General features: G+C 45.0%; 1 protein-coding gene across 1 annotated transcript in view; it reads right to left on the reverse strand.

The window, feature by feature from the left end:
* LOC147418229 (phytyl ester synthase 1, chloroplastic-like) overlaps positions 1 to 23686 on the reverse strand; it is a 177919-nt gene that overhangs the window by 103492 nt on the left and 50741 nt on the right. The window contains exons 5-6 of the mRNA XM_086506917.1: positions 8075 to 8179; positions 6563 to 6669 (exon numbers count right to left, since the gene is read on the reverse strand). Of these exons, the coding sequence (XP_086363043.1) occupies positions 6563 to 6669; positions 8075 to 8179 (212 nt within the window). The remainder of the gene's footprint in view (positions 1 to 6562; positions 6670 to 8074; positions 8180 to 23686) is intronic.

Consider the following 23686-nt stretch of genomic DNA (forward strand, 5'->3'; position numbering starts at 1 on the left):
GTATAATGTACAGGGCGATCCAAGTTGAACTCTTTACTAGGCTGAGTCAGCACAGCACCCACAGCCAGCAGACTCGCATCAGTATGCACATGAAAAGGTAGGGCCCAATCCGGGGCAACTAGAATGGGCGCTTCAGTGAGGCGTTTTTTGAGGTATGCAAATGCGTCATCCTCTGGTGTAGACCACTGGAAGGGAACAACAGCACTGGTGAGCCGGGTCAATGGTTGAGCCACCTGTGCATACATACGTATAAACCTGCGATGATAGCCGGTGTGACCCACAAAGCTCTGAACACCTTTGGGATTTATGGGAGGAGGTAACTTCAAGATGGCCACTATCTTCTCTGGGTCAGGTGCTAAACCTTGAGCAGACACCACATGGCCCAACAGTGTGCCCTCGGTGACCAAAAAATGACACTTATTCGGATTGAGCTTCAAACGTGCCTCTCTGCACCTGAGGAAGACTGCAGAGAGCTGAGCAAGATGCTCCTTTAGATTTTCTACTGGGGTTGAACATTGAGCACCCGAGAAGGTGGAAAAGTCGTCCATGAATATGCGAAGGTGATCAGTAAGCAGAGGACAAAAGATGAGATATACTATGCGATTGAAAGAAGGCGGTGCATTTTTAAGCCCAAAAGACATTCTAGTATAGATGAAAATACCCCAGGGAGTTCCAAAAGCTGTTTTAACTTGGTCGTCAGGATGTATTCCTAACTGATTGTAGCCACTAAACCCATCCATAAAACTATACAGTACATGGCCAGCGACATCTTCAAGGACTCTCTCCGTGAAAGGGGTTGGAAATCCATCCGGTATTGTGACCTTATTCAGAGCCCGATAGTTGACGCAAACTCGAATTTTGTTGGACTGCTTCTTTGGGGCAATAACCATAGGAGACAACCATTCTGAGTGCTCTACTGGTATAATAATACCTGCTTCTTGCATTTTTTCCAACTCGATTTTGACTGCTTCTGCATACTTGGGATTCAGTTTGTAAGCCCGTCCTCTGACCGGCTTAGCCCCCTCAACCAGAGGAATTGTGTGGACTCCTAGCTCTGTTGGGATTCCTTCCAAATCGTGGTAAGACCAGGCAAACACATCCTTGAAAGAGCGCACGAAGGAGATTACCACGTCGAGTAGAGCGGGGTGATCCCATAACCAAGTGGCTAATAAGATGGGTTGATGGTTGTCAAGGCCGCCTAGGTTGACCTCTCTGACTGGGTCAGGCGGTGCAGTAGGCGAGGCTACGTCAGGGGGAGAAGACCGTGCCGCCTCTGTTAGCTTTTGGACATTATGAGCTGGCGTCTGATCAATGTTGAAATCAGCATACTCTTCCTGCAACCATCCTGATGGAAGCTCTGCAAATGGTAAATCCTCAGATACCTCAAAGTGCTCCGGCATGGGTGGAGAGTCCGATGGAGTAGAGGCTAAGGAGGGAGCTGGGGTGTTGGCCAACTCTTGCAAGGGAGACTTTTTTCCCCTTCTATGGTGGGTTATAGGCTCACCTAGGCCGACGGTTTCCATCAAGAGACCCTCTGAAGGATGGGCACCAGAGACTCGTCCACTTGGTTATGGCTCACTTGGCTGACTGGGATTACTGGCTTCAGGTGTAGCTTCAGATGTAGGATCAGGGGGAGAGGGTGAATCTGTTGGCAAAGGTTGAAGAGAGACTACATAGCATGGCATTGAAGAGGTGGCTTCTAACCACTGCAGTAAGTCTTCATCGGACCCATCCGGAGGGACCGGCTGCTCCAAGTCAGGGTTGGACTCTACTGACAAAGAGCTATGCTGAACGACCGGATCCATACCTCCTTCGAGACGAATTTGTTGCATTGGAGAGCCAGGAGTATGTATCCACATGGCGTCGGTTCCCCAGTCGTGAAGTGCTTTCATATGTCGCAACCATGGCCTACCAATCAGCAAGGGATAACCTCCCTCTACCTGGGGAAGATGAACTACCACAAAATCCAAGTCAAAAGTGAAATCTTGTACCTTCAGAGGCACCTTGTCGACTATGCCCACTGGGTAGACTGTTCTTTGATCAGCCAATGTAACAGTGAAAGGAGTAGGTCGGGTAGGCTGTAGACCTAAGGCCCTCATAGTGAATTCGGGCATCAAATTGATTCCAGATCCACCATCAACGATGACGCCGGATAGCTGCTGTCCAAGAATAGATACAGTGAGAAGAGGACTTTTATAATCGGTGAGAGGAGCAGTTGGATAGGAAATCAAGTAAGACTCTGAGGACTGCACAGGGAGGTGCCCGCCACTAGGCCCAGCCCCCGGGTACAGAGACTGAATGACTGACAGGGTCACTTCTAAGTGTTGCGTCAAGCTTTAGCATGTCGTATAGTGACACCTGCTGAAAAGTATTTTTCAAGATGGCTTCTGTTGTGGGCTTGGCGCCTTCGAACTTGGCTCCTTTTGGGACCTTAATCTTTCCAAGTCAGCCACTGCTTCTAAGAAGGCTCCATCAATGTCAGATAACAAGGAAGTTGGTTTGCTCTGAGCAATTGGGAAGGACTTGTCCTTTGGGTCAGGTAGACCAGATTGAGGAAGTGGAGACTGGCGAGGTGGACCTGTGGGTAGACTGAGACCAAGAGCTGCTCTTTGTGCCTGAGTAAGGACACCAGCGGGCTCCTACACTTGCAGAGGCTTAACCACATGAGTAGCAGGTGAAGGTTGAGGCACGGTGTTCACAATAATCAAATTTATCTTCGGAAAGGTGAATTCGGGTTGGTTCTGAGTCAAGCCTGAAGACATGGATGCCCTTCGCTTGGGACAATCCTTACTGTAGTGATCCTTCGAATCAGGGCAATGACCACAAGGAGGGGACCCCTCGGGTAAAGGACACTTGCTCTGATAATGCCCATATTCTCCGCATCTGTAGCAAAGTATGGGCCGATTGGAAGGACGAAATGGGGGACGAGGTGGTTGCTGCATGGAGTTGGAGGCTGAGGTGTAGAAACTTTGGGGAACTGAGGGAGTACTGGCATGATAAAAGCTGTAGGGTGCAAAGTTGTTGTGCATACCTTGCTGCATAGGGGGTGTTGTCAGTAGAGGAGGCAACTGGTTTTGATGGCCGTAGGGTGAGACCATGTTGGATGCAGGTGCTAGCCCTTGTTGTAGAGAAGGACCAAGATTTTGCTGTATTTGTCGCAATCCCTTGAGGTAGTAACAATCCTTATCCTCATGTCCAGATTTTTCGCAGAAGTGGCAGTAAACCCGAAGGGGGCATTCCTGTGGGGGGTGCCCTGGAGAGCGGCATGAGCTACACCAAACCATAGCCTTAGTCTCTTGCTGACACTTGAGCTCTTCTAACTCGCGCTTAATCTGTTCCAATGCCTCTTTATGTGTAGGCTTCTCTTGTCTAAGAGAGAAGGACCTCTCCTCTTGAAGAGCTCGTTGTAGCTTTAGGGCTTCCAGTTCCCTGCGTAAAGAAGTTAAAGGATCAGTAGGACTACCTTCCGAGAACACAGAGGGAGCATCTATTTGAGGAGAGTTGTTGAAGAGCTTCCTAGTCCCCCTCTATTTTAGTAGCAGCTGCGATGAACTCGTCGAGAGTGGCGTCGGGTCGGAGACTCTCTCGGAGTTTTTGCTGAGAAGTTTTGGGAAGCGCCTTCTCCACCCACTTTTTAACCATGAATTCACCGGGTTGTTGGGGAAGCTTGGCCACGAGTGACTTAGTTTTAGTCATAAGCTCCGCAAAAGTCTCCTCAGGCTTGAGCACCATGTTGGCCAACTCATCCAACACCTCCTCGTAGTCACCCGGCCTGAAAGCTGCACAGAACTGCTGTCTTAAGGCTGCCCAAGTTGCAAAATGGTTCTCTGCAAATTGGCTGTACCATTTATCTGCTAGGCCATCCAGGGTGGATGGAAATAGTACCAAGTAAGCATCTTCTCTGTTCAGCCCAGGTCCCCTACAGAGAGATACAAATCTTCTTGCAACGTCGTCAGCATCTTCTGAAGAAAGCCCTTTGAAGGTAGGGAACTTGATGTTCACCTTGGCCAAAACACTAGCTAGTGGCTCCATGATTCCTTGCTGAGTCTGTTGCACAATAGCTTGCTGTAGCAGAATAGGAGAGAGCTTTTCTGGAGAAGGTGATCGCGAAGATGGGGAACCTGATGATGAAGGAATGGGTGAGAGCTTTTCTGGAGAAGGTGATCGGGAAGATGGGGAACCTGATGAAGGAATGGGTGATGTGATATGTGGAGGTATAGATGATGAGGTTGAAGGATTTCTACAAGGTGTCAAAGGTCGTCTTCTGTGATAGTACTTCAGAGGGCTTAGTAGTGGGCTTTGACGCTCAACTGACCTCCTTGTATGTGTCATGCAGTGACCACCAGTCCCACCAAGTTTGAGCAAGAAACTTGTGACAGGTCTAGACTCCACCAAACCAACCAGGTAAATGACTAGACTCGGCTGCAACAAGGACGAGACCAGGGACGAGGAAGGCTAGACCAGGGTCGAGGAGGGCTACACCAGGGACGAGGAGGACTAGACCAGGACGAGGAGGTCTAGACCAGGGTCTAGACCAGGGTCGAGGAGGTCTAGACTAGGGACGAGGATAAGTTGGACCAGGGCGTATGGACCAGGTGAGAGGGGAACATTGCAAGGCAAGGTCGGCGAAGAAGGCAGGCGAAGCTAGATCAACCTAACCAGCTTCAAGATTTGCACCTCACACAGTGAGATTTCAGTTGAGATCCCATCGTGGTCGCCAAAATGAGAGCACCTGTAGCGCGGATAATATGTCGTGCTCTCTACAGTGTGGGTGCCCCTCAGTGCAATGTGCGAGACAATCTCACTCAAACAAATGGAAACTCTCTCAAACAGAATGAAACACAGAAACAATGGATAACAACAGAGACACAACAATGGACCAGAGCATGTGGACTCCACTAGCTCAAAGAACCGTGTACAGACTCTGGCGTGGCAGCACTCTGAGCTCCACCCCAGGACTCACAGGTACAATGGGGTTGTCGAGGCTCAGATGTGCAGGGATGGTGCTAATGTGCTCCGTCTAGGACTCTCTGTAGACGACTACGTAAAGATAAGATAATGATAATGACCCAACGGCTACTACTCATAGATACAATCATAAAGAGCCACCAACGGCCCATAAATGTCAGCCAGCTAAGTGTGACCTGGCCACGTGTCCACTAGGCCACCATCCGTATCCCTGCCACGTGTCCGTCCAGTGTGAACAGACCAGACCAACTGTACTAACTGTAACTGTGTCCTAAGAAAGTGACACTGTAGCCTGCTACAGACGCTAGCGCACCACACTCAGCTCCAAGCCTAGGACTCACAGGTACAATGGGGGTGTCGAGGCTGCAATGTGCACGGAGGGTGCAGATGTGCGGTGCTGGACTCGAGACTCAAGACGCTAGAGCATAAAAAGTGGATGAAGATATGTGACGACTGACACCAACCACACGTATATACATTCATAAAGAGCCACCAACGGCTAGCAAAATATCTCAGTCCAGCTAAGTCTATCTCGAAACTATCGTGGTGGTGATCTGGACATGGTGTCCGCTAGACCACCACCTGTATCACTGCCACGTGTTACTGCCCAGCCGGAGCTCCAGACTAACCGTAACCAACTGCCTGTCCTATGCCAGTGACACTGTAGCCCTACTACAGCTTTGCTCAGCCATGTGAGGCTTTTCTAGATCTAGGCATCATGGGGGATTTTTCCTAGGTGTTGTCCGGTGTGCCACTTGTGGCCTTTTTGTTGGACGCCCTATTTTTATGTTGTTGACCCTATTTATTCCTATTTATTCGACATGGGTTATTGAAATGTGGGTTGGGCATTATTGTTACTTCCCTATATAGGGAGGGGAGGGCGCCCCATTCTGGCACAATGTAGAGTTGTGAGCCTTTGTAGTCTCTTGTGATAGCAGAGGTTGCCCTAGTGGGGTTTGAGCACACATTCTCCATCTCTCTCGAGCGTTTTTCTCTCTCTTGTCCCCTCTCCCCCGCGCGTGTCCCCTTGTCATGTTGTCACCATGCCTTCTGCTGCACTTTGACAATGGGGGGAGAGAATGTTGAGGGAAACAAGCTAAAGGCGTCTTGCAACTTACTACTAGAGGCATGTAGGGAAACACGGCTCTTCAAGTAGTTTTAAGAACCTGGTATTTCTGGTTCCTAATATGCTTCAAATCCTGGACTAGGAAGGACAGAGAGGTACTGGAGAGAGAAGCAAGCCCCTTCATGCAGGAAACTTGGCAACCAATTTCTAGTTTGGTTAGAAACTCTCTGCATACATAATACCGCCCCCTCATCTCAGAACTGTTTTATGTCTTCCTGGCTTTCTTATACACCACACTCACCCACATTAACCTGCGGATCTTCTGTGCATAAAAGGATACCAGAAAACTATATAATGGTCAAAAGCTGATGAAGAAGGTTCAAACTAAACTTTTTTCAGACATGGAAGCATCTTTCCTAAAAGAACAGGCGGCTTAATAGATTAAAATCCTACCATTTTGACCAGCTTAATTGAGAATTCCTGACCTAGCTACAAATTTACAAAAAACCAGGCAGAGAGAAAACTGACTGGAAGCATTGGCAGCATTGAAACCAGGTTGTCGCGTAGTGCCTGAGCTTTATCCACATCCGGAAGTTTCTTGTCTATAGTTGCCAAAGCCATCCGTATTGGATCTCCTGCATTCCACCGATCACAATTCCAATTGTAACCTTTTACTAAGGTTCTGCCTATTGAGTATGTGTCACAAACCATAACTTGAAATTGAATTCAAAAAAGAGCAAATGCACAATGGTCGGTCAATGTGGCTGATTGTATGATTGGCAAAGGCCTCAAGTTTACCTTAAGCTGCAGCAGTTCATTGTTTTTGTTGCACAAGGAAAAAGGTGATTGAACAATGAAATGCAACAGTGTAGATAAATTATCAAAATTTCAGGAAAACAACATGTTGTAACTCTCAAATGTTCATGTGAATGCGAATGGGCCCTTGTATGAGATTTCATGGAGAATGTCCATAGACAAAATTAAAACAAACATGAAAGTGCTACTGTGTTTCTCAATCTGGCTACCCACAATCTCAATATTTCAACTAAGAAGATCACTGCCCAACCTATGCAGTAAATGCCTGTAACCGACTTCTAACTACAGGAGGAGGTGAAAACAATATACACAAACATGTGAAATAAAAAGGATAACACGACAATTGCAACAGTTCTTCCATGTCTTTTGCTGATCCTTGGTTTGAGGCTCCCCCTTAAAAGACTATATAACGCCAGTGAAGACAGGCACAACATTGTCAATGGTCAACTTTTCACTTGGTAGAAGGCAAGCAAGCTTTGTTGCCTATAGAGATAGAGCTTCCTTCCCTAAAATTCATATCCAAGCTAATTGAAGATGTGCCTAAATAAATAGCGTCCTTTAGCTCTTGGAAAACTTCATCTTGATAGGCATCAAGCAGTGGGATACGATGAAGAAATGCAAGAGCCTATCTAGAGAGAGAAAATAGTCACATCAAGATTAACGACATCAAGGAAAGCAATTTGGTCTTGTGAAACAACAGCAAGCTTAATGTAGCCAAGCTACAGTACTCGTTGTCCCTAGAGTGGAGTGTCAGCCTATGGGGATTGGTGTGCCAGAGTCCTAATCTAGACCATCGGATTGGGTGCACCTACTTGAGATGCTGACTTGACGACTTCTCAACGAGTACTTTTGGAGTTAGACGAGTGATAGAGAGGCCATCAGCGTGACGTAGCGCCTACCTCATCTATCTTCGGCCACAGCCTACAGGGTCTACCTCATCTACTCACAACCTCTGAAAGATATTTTATCATTGTGTATATCAGTCTAGAGATATTAGTCGGCACTTGTCTATCAAGAAAACTTATAAGACACCAAAAAGGCATTGTCTAATTCACTTTTTTTGGTAAGTTGCTAGCATAGAGCGAGATAGATATATGATATAGAGGACACTAAGCTCTGATCAGGACCTAAGCAAAGGGTCTGCCAGTTTTGACTGATATGAAACCAAAACTAAACAAGCAGGGAACCTTTTGAAGAAGTCATATTACAAAATTGAGAACAAACCCATGATAAAGCTTAGCAAGAATGGAACTCCTTGATATATTTGATCTGGCAAATTGTCCAAAAGGGGTAAAATTGGTTGAAGTTGAGAGTTGCTGAATGAAGTAGCTGCAGAAAGAACATGAAAAGAATTCAACAAACAATCACAAGAATTTCAAGCCTTGTATATCATTGTAACAAAAGTTCCACCACCCAAAAAAAAGGCGCAATATCCTTTCTTTCCACACTCCAGATTTCTTACACTTGAGTTGAGTCACTATGGTCCAGCCATTCTTGGACTGACAGGTGGCTTTGACCTTTCATGCTGGAAAAACATGCAGCAAGATTTTTCTTTTTGCCAGCACTGTGATTAAGCTTCTGGAAGCCCTTTAACACACCAAGTACTAGCCCATATCCAGCTCAGTTCCTCTCCTAGCCTGATAACTATTTAAGGGGCATGTACTTCATGCTACTCTCTTACTGGAACACTCGCTGAAGCTGCCTCCTGATGCTCTGACACTAGGCTTCAGTAAGTGTTCCAGTAACAATTGGTATCAAAGCAGGCTGCCCAGTTAACCGTATGCATCACCTCCATGACTTCTCTCCCCCTTGCCACCAGGCAATGACTGGTAGACTCTCTGTTACAGCACTTTTTCACACATGTGAACCTACTAAGGTATATCCAATGCCCGAAATAAACATACTTAAAGTCCCTTTGTATAACAGGCCAGCCACGGTGTGCTAATGATGCAAGAAACATCCTACCAATACTAAGGCATTATGCATAGGACTTTGATGAGGAAAGGTCTCATCGAAGGTAACCCTGAGGCATTGTGTATAGGACTTTGAGAAGCCATGCCTGGTACTTCTGAAGTGTGTTGTGTACTTCAGACTCCATATTATAGATCCTCAGAGATCTGTCCGGGGGCCACTCTACCTCATCCAGCCTCTCTCGCACTACCCGTCTATCTGTACCTGTCCCTGTCTACCCCTTATTTCTCTATCATGCTGTCACACAAGGCCCTACTACTGTGCAGAACTCTGATGGGCCTGTTGTGGCTTTGAAGGTTGTCCCCTCCTACAACTAGTCTGATTCTGTTGTCGCCCTCTAGGGCAATCCCTCACCAGATGCCCCATCTCATGACATCTAAAGCATGGGTTCGGTCTACCCGTAACCACAATCCTCAGTGAGTGTAGCACCCCTTTCCACTCAAAAGTGATGGTATCTGGAAACTCTGTGAAAGGGGTGGTAGCCACCTTTATAGATGGCACACATGTCTGGGTCTGTACTAAACACATGAATGGTATGCCAAAAATAGAACCGATTTGACTCAACATGTTTGGGAACCAAAACTGTGTAGGTAGCTCTAGAACAACAATTTTTAGAGAATCTTTACAAGGTGCTTTGAGACCTAGCATCTCTCCTCAAAAGCAGCTAAAGTAAAATCCTCATACCACGGATGCAAAAAAATCAATCTGTCCCCGAAAGCGAGAGGAGTGCAGCCAACAACCCTAGGGGCAAGCTATTGTGATGAGAAAAATGCAGAGAAAGTACATCTGCTCAATAGGATGATCTCCTCCACTATGCCTTCATCCAAAGCGGATAGACTACAATTCAGCCACTCGCGAATCTTGACCCGAGCATAGGTGCATCTGACCAAACGGCCGACGACGCCTCTGAGAGAGAGAACGTCAATACCTTTCTTCTACTGAAGATCCTTGGAAATAGTGAAAGAGGGTGCCATAATACTCAAGGGAGAGGATAAACGAGAGATGCCAGAAACACCCCAAACCAATCTCACTTAACATGCTCACCCGTACCCTTAGTCTGACCTTGCCTTAACCCTCCCAAAGCATATGTGAGGCAAAGAGTGAACAGATTGTGCAAAAGAAGGCGTATGAAAGTGTGTGTGAGTGAAGGCATCCATGCCTGAATGTATGTGTGTGCATTTTCTCGCCGACAGTACAACGATTTGCAGTCTTCTTTATGTGGGTCAGATACTGGGCTTACTGGACCCTATGGCGTCAGCGTAATGCTTATATGTTCCATCGCGCTCATATAGATCCCTCAAAGGAAAAGTGAAACGGATGGATATGTGAAAATGTGTAGAGGGGGGTGTGTAGAGGATAAACGAGAGATGACTAAAAAAACCCCAAACCAATCTCGCTTAAGATGCTCACCCATACCCTTAGTTTGACCTTGCCTTAACCCTCCCAAAGCATATGAGAGTGTGTGTGTGTGGGTGTGAGGCAAAGGGCGAACAGATTGTACAAGAGAAAGGGTATGAAAGTGTGTGTGAGTGTAGGCATCCATGCGTGAATGTATGTGTGTGCAAAGGAAAAGTGAAACGGATGGATATGTGAAAATGTGTGTAGGGATGTGTGTGTGTGTGTGTGTGTGTGTGTGTGTGTGTGTGTGTGTGTGTGTGTGTGTGTGGTGTGTGTGTATGTATGTGTGTGGTGGGTGCGTGTGGGTGTGGAGAAGTGACGAAATTCAGCCCTCTGTCGCGTGAACCTCTGCGCCATGCTGCAATTCTCTGCACCTGCGCCAGCAAGTGGGTGTGAGTGTGTGTGTGTGTGTGTGTGTGTGTGTGTGTGTGTGTGTGTGTGTGTGGAGGGGCGGGGGGAGTCAGCAAGTGTTCGCCAGCAATTTTTCAGAGTCGGCAAGCGTTCGCGTGAAGTTTTTTCGTCCATAGAAGTTTTCACGCCATCGATTTTATTAAGTATAGACTTAGTTTTTCCAGCGCTTAAAGAACAGTGTACTGAGAAGTTTTCATATATACAGAAGCCATCGTTTTATTCAGTACAGACTCACAGAAGCCATCATTTTTATTCAATAGACTCAGATTTTCCAACGTTTTGAGTAGTGCTCTTTCAGCTAGCTGTGGATAACAAATAGTGATCACTTCGTACACTGAGTATAGCTGTGAATTTGGTTTTGCTATCCTTAGATTGCTTTGAGTAGTGATCAGTCAGCAAGTTGTGTATTTGTCATGGATGACACTTTCACTTACAAGCGCCGGAAAAAAATGGAGTCATCAGCAGCTGATGCGATGTCTCTTATCAAAGAATGTCTGCGTGAGGATTTTGAATATGCTCGAAAAGCTTGGGATGGTCAGACTCCAAATAAAGAAGTGCTTATTCCCGTGCAGGGGTTAATGGATCCGGTAGCCCAATATTCTCTTAATGCGGTAATTCTTTTCTTTCCTGGCAAAATGCCTTCTGCGGAGGATGTGGGACAATGGGTAGATTTCCTTCTGAAGCGTGAAGCAGTCAGAGGTGTTTATTTTGGGGCACGTGTATTTTATGAAGTTCTGCTAGTCGACTCAGAAGCCAGAGATGCACTTCTTGAAATGTCTCCTTTATATTTCAATACTCAGATGACTCATGTTTTGCCTTGGGCCCTCACCAAGGATTATCAGAGTTTGATTCGTCATAAATGTCCGGTGTGGGTTGAGGTGGAGGATTTTCCTCAAACCTGGCGTCACTTTCTACCGTTGTTAGCCTCTCAGCTTGGGAAAGTTATTTGTCCCCCTAAGTTAGATGTCAATACAAATCGTTTCTGTATTTTGTGGGATACAGACATTCCGACACCTCCTAGTATTTATGTAAATTCTGGTGATCCATTGGTGGGCAAACGACCTTTTAAGTTGAAATGGGGCAAATTTGCTAATTCCTGTTTCCGTTGTGGTAAGTTTGGGCATATGCAGCCAGAATGCCCTGAGCCAAACTTACAACCTCCTCCTTCGGCTGTTCCACCCCTTCAACCTTCCTTACATGCAAAATCATTGAATGATCATAAAAATCCAGGAGCAGCTACTACTGCTTCACCTTCAATGACAGATAAGACGAAGGGGAAACAAGTGTCGGCCAATGCTTTAATGTCTAAAGACAAAGGAAAAGAAAAGGTCACAAACCCTGATGCATGGGTGGTTGCTAAAAAGATTGTTAAACTTAGAACCCCAGCATCTTCTCGCAATTATGTGCCTCCTCCCAAAATAGTTGGTCAACACAAACTTCTTTGCAATGATAACAAATCTTTGGCAGCTGCTTGGGATAAAGTGGTTCGCTCGTACAAAGATGTGGTTACAGGTGAAGATTTTGGTTCTGACCCACCCGGGCCAAATCAAGCATTGAATTTTGGTTCTGACCCCACCCCGGGCCTAGTCAAGCAATAAATTCTTCTTCCCACAGAATGGATGACGATGTGCCCATGGGCACATCGACTTAGTTTCCAGTTTCTTTGCGCTTTCTTGTGCATATGTGTTCGGATGAATAGCAGTATAGTATGCATCTCATATAATGTGCGTGGGTTATGCAACCCAGATAAATGGCGGCTAACCTGGCACTTTGTACATACATGTAAGGCAGATGTGGTGGTATTACAGGAACACAATCAACATGAATTTGCTGGTCAATGCTCTTACTTTGCGGGTTATTGGATAGCCTATGCTGGCTTGACTACCTTTTCAGGTATTCTGATGCTTGTTCGTCATGAACTTCAGCCGGTTCTTGCTTATAATGACCCCAACGGTCGATGGATGGTAGTACAATGTATGTTGCAAGGTCAAGTTTATGAAGTCGGTGGTGTTTATGCACATACGTCTGGCCATCGGGCCACCTTATGGCAAGATATCAGCTCTTATTCATGGACTTCAAATGCAATGCTTCGTGGAGATTTTAATAATGCACCGGACATACTTGACAACACTACGGGTCATTCTCACATGCTGCAAGCTAAAAGACAAGCTTGGGATAATCTTTCTGTTTCTATGCACATGCTAGACATGTGGACTTGCTTACATCCCAATGTCTCGGGTATCACTTTTCATCATAATGCACACTCTTCTTATCGTGCCCAATTGGATCGCTGGTATCTATTCAATTTGCAACAATATGATGATTTTGTTTGTGAAATGCGAATTGATCACACTTTGCTGCTATCTGATCATGCTCCGATTATTTTGACTATCATTTTGGTCAACTTGCATGTGTTCAGCCCCTTGCTCGGAAGCGTCTTTTGCATATAAATAATGCTTATCTTTCTCATGATCGCTTCCCTGATATGGTCTATGAGGTTATTCCTCTGCTTTGTGATCAAATGAATCTTGATCCCGATATTGCCTGGTATCGTTTTTTCATGCGTATCCAATATATTATTCGGGATTATGGCAGACATTATATGTGTCGGTTACACCAGGATGTTCATAATGCAAAGCTGGTTTGTCAAAATTTACAAGAGCTGGCAGACACAAATCCCTTATCTCCCTCAAAAGAGGATGCGCTCTGTCAGGCACGGGTGTGTTTACATCAAAATGATCAACGCAAAATTGATAAATGGCAAACTCGCGCTCGTAAAAGGGCATTTATGGACAAAGGATGTGCTTCTAAACAATTTTTCAAGCATTTGCATCATGCTCAACAATCTCAAGGTATAAAGCGGGTTATGCTCCCCTCTGGCACTTGGACATCTACGAAACAAGAATTGGCTGATGCCATGGTTTCTCATTATGCTAACATCTTTACTGCTCCTCCTGTTGCATCTGTTGAGGTCTGTCAAGCACGGCAGTTGCTCCTTTCTAGGGTGCATCCAATTATTTCACCAGAGGATGCTGTTAATCTTGAAACTGTATTTATTGAGGAAGAGTTGCATTCCGCCTTGCTTGCTCTTGGTCGAGGGAGATCTCCTGGCTGGGATGGAATCACAGCTGAATTTTTTATTTCTTTTTGGGATTCTCTCAAGGTTCCCCTACTTTTCATGATGAATGCAGCATGGGATATGCAGTCTTTACCAGTGTCTTGGAAAGACGGTCTTCTTGTGTTGCTACCTAAGCGGAAACTCTGTGAGCAATTTTCAGATTGGCGGCCTATCTCTCTTATGCCTGTTATTTATAAGATTTTGGTTAAGATGATAGTCCATAGAATTAAGGATCACCTTTTCACAGGTTTACATCAGGCCCAATATGGATTTATTCCTCGTCGCCAAATTATGGATAATCTGGCCAATGTCTTAGTGGGCATGGAATTTGCTAAGTATACTAAACAGGATGTGCTTGTGATGCAAGTTGATATTGACAAGGCCTTTGACACTGTCCTTTGGGATTACATTGCGGATGTTCTGCGGTGCCTTGGATTTGGTCCTAAGATAGCAAATATTGTGCTCCAAGCACGTCCTCAAGAATCCTTGCAGGTGAAGTCACCGATTCCCGGTCTCTTGGCTGTTCTGTACGCCAAGGCTGCCCGCTCAGCACCTTATTATTTGCCATTGCCACTCACCCTCTGCTTTTATATCTGGATTCCTTGCTTCATACAAGCCGGCTTCATGGATTGCAATTACCTTCTGGCCAGGATTTTATTGGACAGGTGTATGCTGATGATTCTCTGTTTTTTCCAAAGAATAATCGAGGTGATGTACAAGAAATTATGCAAGCTTTGGACTTGTATGGTTTAGCTGCGGGTCTTAAAGTCAACTTCCGCAAGTCAAGGCTTTTACCTCTTCATGCTCATGATTGGCATCAGCTTCTCTGGCCAGGTGGCATGTCACTAGTACCCAGCAGATTGATTGGGTTTTGCATCGTCTTAACATCAAGTTACATTACTGGAAATTGTCTACTTGGCCATTACATGTCCGACTCCGCATAGTACAGAGTATCTTGATTGCTTATGTTTAGTTCTTTTTGCCTCTGTTGCCTTGGCCTCATCACTGACTTACCTCTCTTCAGTCATCTATCATGTCACATTTATGGCACACTAAGGCTCACAAACGTGGCTTGCGCTTGATGCCTATGTGGAAAATGTGTTGTCCAAAGCGCTTTGGGGTCTTAATATATTGGATTTGCGGAGACATGCTCTTGCTCGCAAAGCTTTACTTTTGCCTACACTTGTTCAGCAGGCTCAACCATGGACAGTAATGGTTACTGCCTTATGTGAGCATGTGGTTACTTCATCCTTTGGACACTGGCAGCCATCTCTCTGGGAGGTTGTGTTTGGGAAATTAGCTGGACATATTCCTGGCTGTCCTTTTACTTCTGCTTTGATATCAGATTGGAAAAAGGTCACGATGCACTTGTCTTGGAATGGTCGCCGGGGGCTTGAAGGTAATTCTTTGAGATTGAGAGCATTCATGGAGTAAAGCCTTCCCGTTAACTTTGGTGGACAGTTTTCCAAGACAGGCTTATTTTCTTTCTCGTCGTGGGTTGCGTGTGGTCAATGATGTGCTGGATTCAGATAGCAATGTACTTAGTTTTGATCTTGCTGCACGTCGTTTTGGTTAGGGCATGCATTATCGACAATTCTGGAGACAAGTGCAAGTCATGCTTTCGGACTTCTTACCCATTCCACCTTTAGCTGATGAGGATCGTTTCTTGGATTGGCAATTACAGACCTTATCTTTAGCTAATATTTCAGCCCGCCAGATGTACAAGGTTCTCTTGCCTGATCCTTGGCTTGCTGACCATTGCAACACCCTATGGTCATTACAACATTCTCTTTCTTGGTGGCAGCGGGCTCTTCTTGCTATATAGTAGAGTCACTTGCCTCTTAAGGAACATTTGTTTCTTTGGCGCTGCTTGCTTGGTGTTTTACCGGTGGGCTCCTTTTTGCAAGCTCGTCACATCAGCTCTTCACAGTGTGTTCGTTGTTCAGCCTCTGAAGAATCTGTGACTCATTTACTCTGGAATTGTCGCATTACTAGAGCTTTCATCACTCGAGTTTCTACACTCATGCGTCTTTGCTCTCCTTCCGCAAAGTTTGGCAAGATGTTTTGGCTTTTTGGGATTCTACCATCCGTGATAAACCCTTATGCTTCTTTTTTCACATGGCTCAGATATTGGGTCTATTGCAGTATTTGGCATCAACGCAACACCCGCTTGTTTGATCGTGTGGATATAGACCCTTTCCCCTTCTTCAAGTTTTCGCTTCGGCAATCTTTGCACTTTGCTCTCGATGCCGGGGACTTATCTCCTGACCTTCATCAGCTTTATTATGTTTGTTTCTGAGCCCTTTTTACACTTGAACACACTCGTGTTCGTCCATATGTATCAAATTTCTTTGGTGGGTTTTCCTCGCTTTAAGGTTTCCCACTTGTAATTAATCAAGATGCATTTTATAAAAAAAAAAAAAAAAAAGTTGTGTGTGTGTGTGTGTGTTCGGGTTTTTTCGGAGGACCTGTTCTCTACGCTTGCGTGTTTTTCTACAGCAGGCTCAGCCCCTCAATGCACGCGCTTGTGTGTGTGTCAACACAAACTGCGTGCTATCCTGCTTGCCCTTGGACCTGCGTGGATTTCAGCTCTGCACAGTTTTCAGCACCTGTGCGCCCATCAGCCTTGTGAGAACTGCCTGTTCAAACTGCTCTCCACGTGATCTTCACAGAATCAGGCAACCAGTGCCACAGCCTGGCTCATCAGGGTGCAAATTTCAGCCTGCGCAGAATCTTCTTCAATAGGTTTGGTTAGCCCTCCAGCAATTGCCTCTGCAGCGTTCTGGATTTTTGTGTTGTTAGTCCTTCTGCTACAACTGTGTTCAGAGTTCTTAGAACAGAGATAATTTCATGTACAGTTTTGAGGTTTTGTACAGAGATACTTTGAAAAAGCAAAAAAGTGAGTGACAGTCTAGTGTCTTTTAAGTACTTCTCTTTAATTAAAGATCACATTTGTTAGTAGAAAGTGTGGTTTCGGTTGGTCATGGTAGAAGAAGCTGTATATAAGCGTAAGAAACAGGTAGATCTTTCCTCGATGGATGCTGCAACATCATTAAAGAGTGTTTGTCGGAGGATTTTGCAGACGCTAGAAATGCTTGGGAAGGCCAGCATCTTGATACTGAAGTGGTCATTCCGGTTCAGCAGTTGATGGATCCGGCTGCACAGTATGCGTTGAATGCAGTTATTTTGTTTTTCCCCGGCAAAATGCCCTCGGCACAAGATGTAGGTCAATGGGTTGAATTTCTCTTGAAAAGACATGGATGCTATTTTTGGTGTATATTTTGGTGCCCGTGGGTTTTATGAGGTGCTACTAGCAGACATGGATGCTCATTCGCATTTGTTGGAAATGTCGCCTTTGTTTTTCAACATGCAAATGACACATGTACTGTCATGGGCGCTTACTAAATACTATCAGAGTTTGATACGACACAGGTGCCCGGTTTAGGTGGAAATAGTCGGATTTCTGCAGACTTGAAAGTATTTTTTGCCTCTTTTGGTTGCGCAGTTGGGCAAACTGATTTGCCTCCCAAACTTGGATACTAATTCCAATAGATTTTGTGTGTTGTGGGATACAGACAAGACGACGCCATCAGGAATTACAGTTGACTTTGGTGATCCAATGGAAGGCAAAAGGCCATTTAAACTTAAATGGGGGAAGTTTGCAAGTGCATGTTTTAGCTGTGGCAAATTTGGCCATATGCAGTCTGAATGCCAAGAGTCTTTGTTTAAATTGCCACCATCTGTTGTTCCTACGGCTGGAATTCGTCTTGCTTCTCCCTCCTCTTCGTCCGTGAGGCCGAAGATGGGGGATTCTAATGGAAGCATGCAGGCCAAACAAGGTAAAGACTCGACTAAGAGCTTGGCTAATGCGCAGCTTGCTACAAAGGCTGATACCAAAGGTAAAGCCAAACTGGCAGAATCCACTGATGGTTGGCAAACTCCCAAGAAAACTGCAAAACCTCGTGTTTCCCCTGTCTCGACGAATTATGTACCTACTTTGGACGGGAGAGGTGGTGGAACTTCTGCATCCGCATCCCATGATCATAAGTCGCTAGTTGAAGCGTGGGATAGAGTGGTTCATTCATACAAAGACTCTGCTCAGGTCGACATCTGCGTCATTGCCGATGTATCAAAATCCCAAGGAAGGAATGCATATGGAATCCGTTTTATTAAATGTTAGTATGGAGGCCTAGTGGTTCACTTGTAAATATTGTACAGATGCTTAGATGTTTTACGTATAATGTGCGTGGATTGTGCAACCATGACAAGTGGAAGCTAATCTGGCACTATGTACATACAAGTAAAGCAAATATAGTGGTATTACAGGAGCATAATCAACACGATTTCGTTGGTCAATCATCGTATTATGCGGGATTCTGGATTTCTTATGTTAGTATTGGCTCTTTTTCCAGAGTTTTAATGATGGTGCGTCATGAATTGAAGCCAGTTTTGGCCCATAATGATCCGGCGGGGCGTTGGATGGTTGTTCAATGTCTCATGCAAGGCAATTCTGGAATTTGTTGGTATTTATGCTTATACTGCCTCGGCGCAAAGATCTCGTCTCTGGCAAGATTTGGTCAAATATCCCTGGCGTTCACATGCTTTTTGGTGCGTGGATTTTAATAATGCACGGCAAACACGGACAATACAACTGGCCGTTGCATATGTTGAACTCACAACGTTCTTCTTGGGATGCTATAGTCAGTGACAGATGTTTTGGATCTGTGGGCCAGTACTCGCTCCTCGGAGCGGGACTACACTTTTGCTCATAATGCTCGCTCGAAATATAGAGCAAGATTGGATCGGTGCTATGTATTGGGCTCTCCGCAATATGATATGTTTGCATGTGACATGAGGATTGATCGCTCGTTTCCTCTATCAGATCATTTTCCTCTTTGGCTCTTGATCCATATTGAGGCATTGGATGCAGATTCCCCACTTCCCACTAAGCGATTGTTGCATATTAATAATGCGTATCTCTCACACAAGGCAGTCCAAAACTTGATTAAAGCGGTGATTCCTCCACTTATCTCTCATATGTTTATCGATGTGGATGTGGCTTGGTATCGTTTTGTCGTGCAGATCCAAGCAATCATAAAGGATTATGGTTTGTGGTAAATGCATCGATTGAGAGATAAAGTATAGAAAGACAAGGTGACTAGTCAAGCCTTAGAAAGTCTTGCAGACACTACACGGCTTACTCAGTCGGAACAAGACGAATTATGTGCAGCTAAAGCCTCTTTGACGCATAATAACAGGAGGAAACTTGAAAAATGGAAAGTTAGATCAGGACAGTATGCTTTAATGGATAAATGTTGTTCATCGAAACAGTTCTTTAATTGTTTGCATCATTCGAGGCAATCCGTATCTATCAAAAAGAGGGCAATGGACGGTTAATAAAAGTCAATTGGCAGATTTCATGGTGGATCATTTTCAACGGGTTTTTGCAAAGCCGGAGGCTCCCTCAAATGAGGTTTTGCAAGCCAGACAGCTACTGTTGTCATATGTGCATCCTATATTGACAATGAATGATGCGGCTACCCTTGAGGCTAGTTTTACTGAGGCTGAGCTGCATGACAGCTTGTTGCATCTTGGCCATTGGAAATCTCCTGGATGGGACGGTCTTACGGTTGAATTTTAACTTTGCTTTTGGGAGTCCCTTAAACAACCTCTACTTTTCATGATCAATCATGCATGGACTACACAATCATTGCCACAGTCGTGAAAAGAAGGATTAGATGAAATTGTTGCCCAAGCAATCGTTATATGAATACTTCTCACATTAGCGTCCGATCACGCTTATGCCGGTAGTTTACAAATTGTTGTCAAAAACGATAGCTTCCCGTATTAACGACTATTTATTCTCAAGCATACATCCTGCTCAATATGGATTCATCCCTCGCAGGCAAATTATGGATAATATTGCTAATGCTTTCGTTGGGATTGAGTATGAAAAATATATTGGACAGGACTTACTTATCATGCAGGTCAATATAGAGAAAGCATTTGACACTATTCAGTGGGACTTCATTGCTCAGATCATGACGGCTTTGGACTTTGGTTCTAGATTGTGTCAGGAGGTCTATTTTCTATATGAGAATAGTCAATTTGTTGGAATGCTTGATGGTGAGCTGACTTGGTTATGGGATCTTGGTAGATCGGTTCAGCAAGGTTTCCCTTTGAGTGCTATGTTGTATGCTATTGCTACGCACATCTATTGTTGTACTTGGACTCCTTAACTGCGTCTGGGCATTTGCATGGATTAGAGTTGCCGTCTCGTGATCATTTTGTGGCGCAAGCGTATGCGGATGACTCCATGTTTTGGCCTAGAAATAGACCTAAGGATGTTCAATGCATTATGAAAGCACTACATCTTTATGGGCTATTGGCTGCAAATCTGCAAGTGAATTTTCGAAAATCTAAATTATTACCGTTGCGTCAAATGGATTGGCACTCGGTATTTTGGCCAGGTGAGATAGTGAAGCCTGATCAAATTGTGAAACATCTTGGATATCCGCTGGCTTGGTCAGTTAACAATGCAAAATTATTGGATTGGGTTGAGAACAAATTGAGGTCTAAATTGCACTATTGGAAATTATCCACTTGGCCGCTACATGTAAGACTCAGAATAGTATAATCCATATTGGTGGCATACATGCAATTTTTCTTACCTATGTTGCATTGGCCACCCCGTCGTCTTCGGTCCTTGATGTCTCGAATACTTGAGCACTTCTGATCTACTTCTTCTCAGAAAAAGGGTCTGCGTCTGCTTGCGATAGATAAGTTATGTACTCCAAAGCGTTGTGGTGGTCTGAATATTCTGTATTTGGGTTCTCATGTTATAGCAAGAAAGGCCACTTTGTTGTTGGTGTTGGTTGAGCAAAAGCAGCCTTGGACAGAAATGTTTGCGTTTCTGTGCTCTCATGCGGTTTCTACACCATCTTTTGGCCATTGGCAACCGTCGTATTGGGATGTGGTTTTTGGTAAGTTTGAGGCCACAATACTTGGATGCCCCTTTGCTTCCAGTCTTGTAGCGGATTGTAAATTGGTCACACGGGAGTTGTTGTGGCATGGTAGAGATGATGCCTGTGGAAACTCACTTCGATTAGAAAGTTTACATTGGAGTCGGGTTTTTTATCAAACTCTTGTTCAATGCTATCCTAGACAGGCTTATTTTCTCTCTCAGAAAGGTATTGACAGCATAACTGATGTGACGGACGCTACTGGACAGGTGATCTCATTTGGACAGGCTGCTCTTACCTTTGGGCTTGGGATGCACTATAGGCGCATGTGGGACAATATTAAAACTCTGGTTGATTCCATATCTCCTGTTTCACCGCTGGCTATGGAAAAGAAAGTGTACTTTCATTTGCAGTCGTCCTCCTGGATCCATGAACACTATAATAAAGTATGAAATATGAATAAGAGCGTCTCATGGTGGCGGAGTAAAGTAATGAAAGTGTGGCATGCGAAATTGCCTCTGAAGGAGCAACTGTTTATGTGGAGATGCGTCGTTGGGGTTCTCCCGATTGGCAAGTTTCTACGATCTTGAAGATTGGCCTCTTCGCAATGTGTCCGATGTGGTGCAGCAGTTGAGAACATTCCACATTTATTGTGGTCTTGTTCTCACACGCTACAGTTTGTGGATTGCATCTCCATAGCTCTTCACACGCGTTTTCCTGCCATGCATTTAAATATTTTTGGATCTTTGGAGTACTTCCACCACTGCTTGGGCCGTATGCATATTTTTTTGGCTGGGTCATATTCTAGGCGCTTTGGACGGTGTGGAGAGTTCGTAATTCCCTCATGTTTCAGCAGATTCGAGTGGATTATGTTTCCTTCTTCAAGACATCTCTTCTACAGTCTCTCCGAGTTGCCTATGACTTGGACGAGCTTCCCGTTAGCCATTACGAGCTCTACTTTGACTGTTTTTGATTTCCTGTTTGTACTAATTTTCATGGGTTGTCCTCGTCTTGAGGTTTCCCATTGGCAATTCAATCTGATATTACAAAAAAAGTGTGTGTGAAGTATTTTTAGCTGGCACGCACATGCTGAGAAGTGCTACCTCTACCCTTTCGCAGCCGAGCCAGGAGGTGTGGATCCCCTACGAGCCCTCCCTACTGCAGCCCCATCACCCCCGTTCTCTCTGCACCTGCTTTGCACACACAATTTCGCCACCTGCGCGCTAGAGTTTCGCAATCGGACATCAGCGCGTCAGGGTTTTCAGGTCCCAGGGTTTGTGTACAGCCAGCTTCTGTGTGCATGTGTATGTACTACTCGCTGTTTTGTGACAGTGGGTCCTCAGAGCAACAGCCTACCTTTGTGTGTAGTTCAATTTCAGGCCTGTACAGCTTGCATTTTGTTTAGGGGTGTGTGTGTTTTGGGGGGGGGGGGGGGGGGGGGGGGGGGGGGGGGGGGGGGGGGGGGGCCTGCCAGGTGAATTTATCAAAAAAAAATTGCAAAGGTGTGTGGTGTGCCAGAATCAGTACGTATCGTGGTTGTGTCAGACCTTGCAGTGTGAATGTGTACAGCAGAATGGAAAGCGCAGTGATAGTTTCGCATGGATTCGGCTGAACAGTGTATATAAAAGCGTCGGAAAGCCATGGAAAGCTCCGCTATGGATGCCTTGACCCTTATCAAAGAATGTTTGCATGAGGACTTTGCAGATGCACGTTGTCAAGAAGTGCGCAGTGTGGATAGGAAACACCGGGCCTCTGAATATGAGGATTCGAAGCAAAATCAATCAAGTTGTAGAAGATTTGAAGCTAAAAACACACTAAAAAAAGAACAAAACTCCAACCATAAAATCTTCACTTTGGGAAATAACAAGGATCGACTCAAAACTCTTGTGTGTGAAGATCAGGCGTGTGGTTGTGTCAAACCTTGCAGTGTGAATTTGTACAGCAGCGTGGAAAGCACAGTGATAGTTTCGCATGGATTCGGCTGAACAGTGTATATACAAGCACCAGAAAGCCATGAAAAGCTTTGCTATGGATACCTTGACCCTTATCAAAGAATATTTGCATGAGGACTTTGAAGATGCACATTGTTAAGAAGTGCGCAATGCGGTAGGAAAGCATCGGGCCTCTAACTGTGAGGATTTGAAGCAAAATCAATCAAGTCGTAGAAGATTTGAAGCTTGAAACACACCAAAAAGAGAACAAAACTCCAGCCATGAAATCTTCACTTTGGAAAATAACAAGGATGAACTCAAAACTCTTGTGTGTGTGAAGATTAGGTGCAGCCTCGCTCACAATTACACAGGTGCAGTGCTCTTTCGACCTGTTAAAAACCCTAAATTGACGCTTCGATTCTTCATCGTGACCATTTCATGGAAGCTTCAGAACTTCATTGGAGAAGCCCAAGTAGTTAAATATTTGAGGAGGGGAAACCCTAATTGGTAGCCTCACAACCTCAAATACGTAGTGGAAGCAGCACGGGACTTCACTAGCACCCTGGATTGTAATGGTTGTATCTCCTTGCTTAGATGCCCAAATGAACTCATTCTTGGCTCTATAAGTTCACTCTCAGCTTGAGCAACGACAACACCATCATTGATGTAGCATTTTGAGCCATTTTGTACTATTTTTAGGCTTATTTTGACCATTTCAAGGTCATTTTTTAGCCATTTTTAGCCCAAAAATGCCCCTTTTTGTCTATAAAATGCCCAAACGAGCTGGGAAAAATCCCTATTTTTGTGGAAAATTCCCTTTCAGCTCAAATCTAATGTTGAACCTCATTTTCCCGCTTGGTAAGCAATTTGGACACGTCTTTTACGCCCACGCACGAAACCTGCTATTTTTGGCCAAGATCGCTCGCATTGAACTTTCTCTTGCCTCGCAGGGAGACACATCTTCTTGGTATGCACAGATGCCATCATGGTTTCAGGTACATGGCTTTAGTATGGACAGACTACCTCCCTTCCAATACTCGCTGGA

The sequence above is a fragment of the Adiantum capillus-veneris genome, chromosome 30, assembly GCF_014529385.1.
Source record: "Adiantum capillus-veneris isolate H3 chromosome 30, ASM1452938v2, whole genome shotgun sequence".
Classification (NCBI taxonomy): domain Eukaryota; kingdom Viridiplantae; phylum Streptophyta; class Polypodiopsida; order Polypodiales; family Pteridaceae; genus Adiantum; species Adiantum capillus-veneris.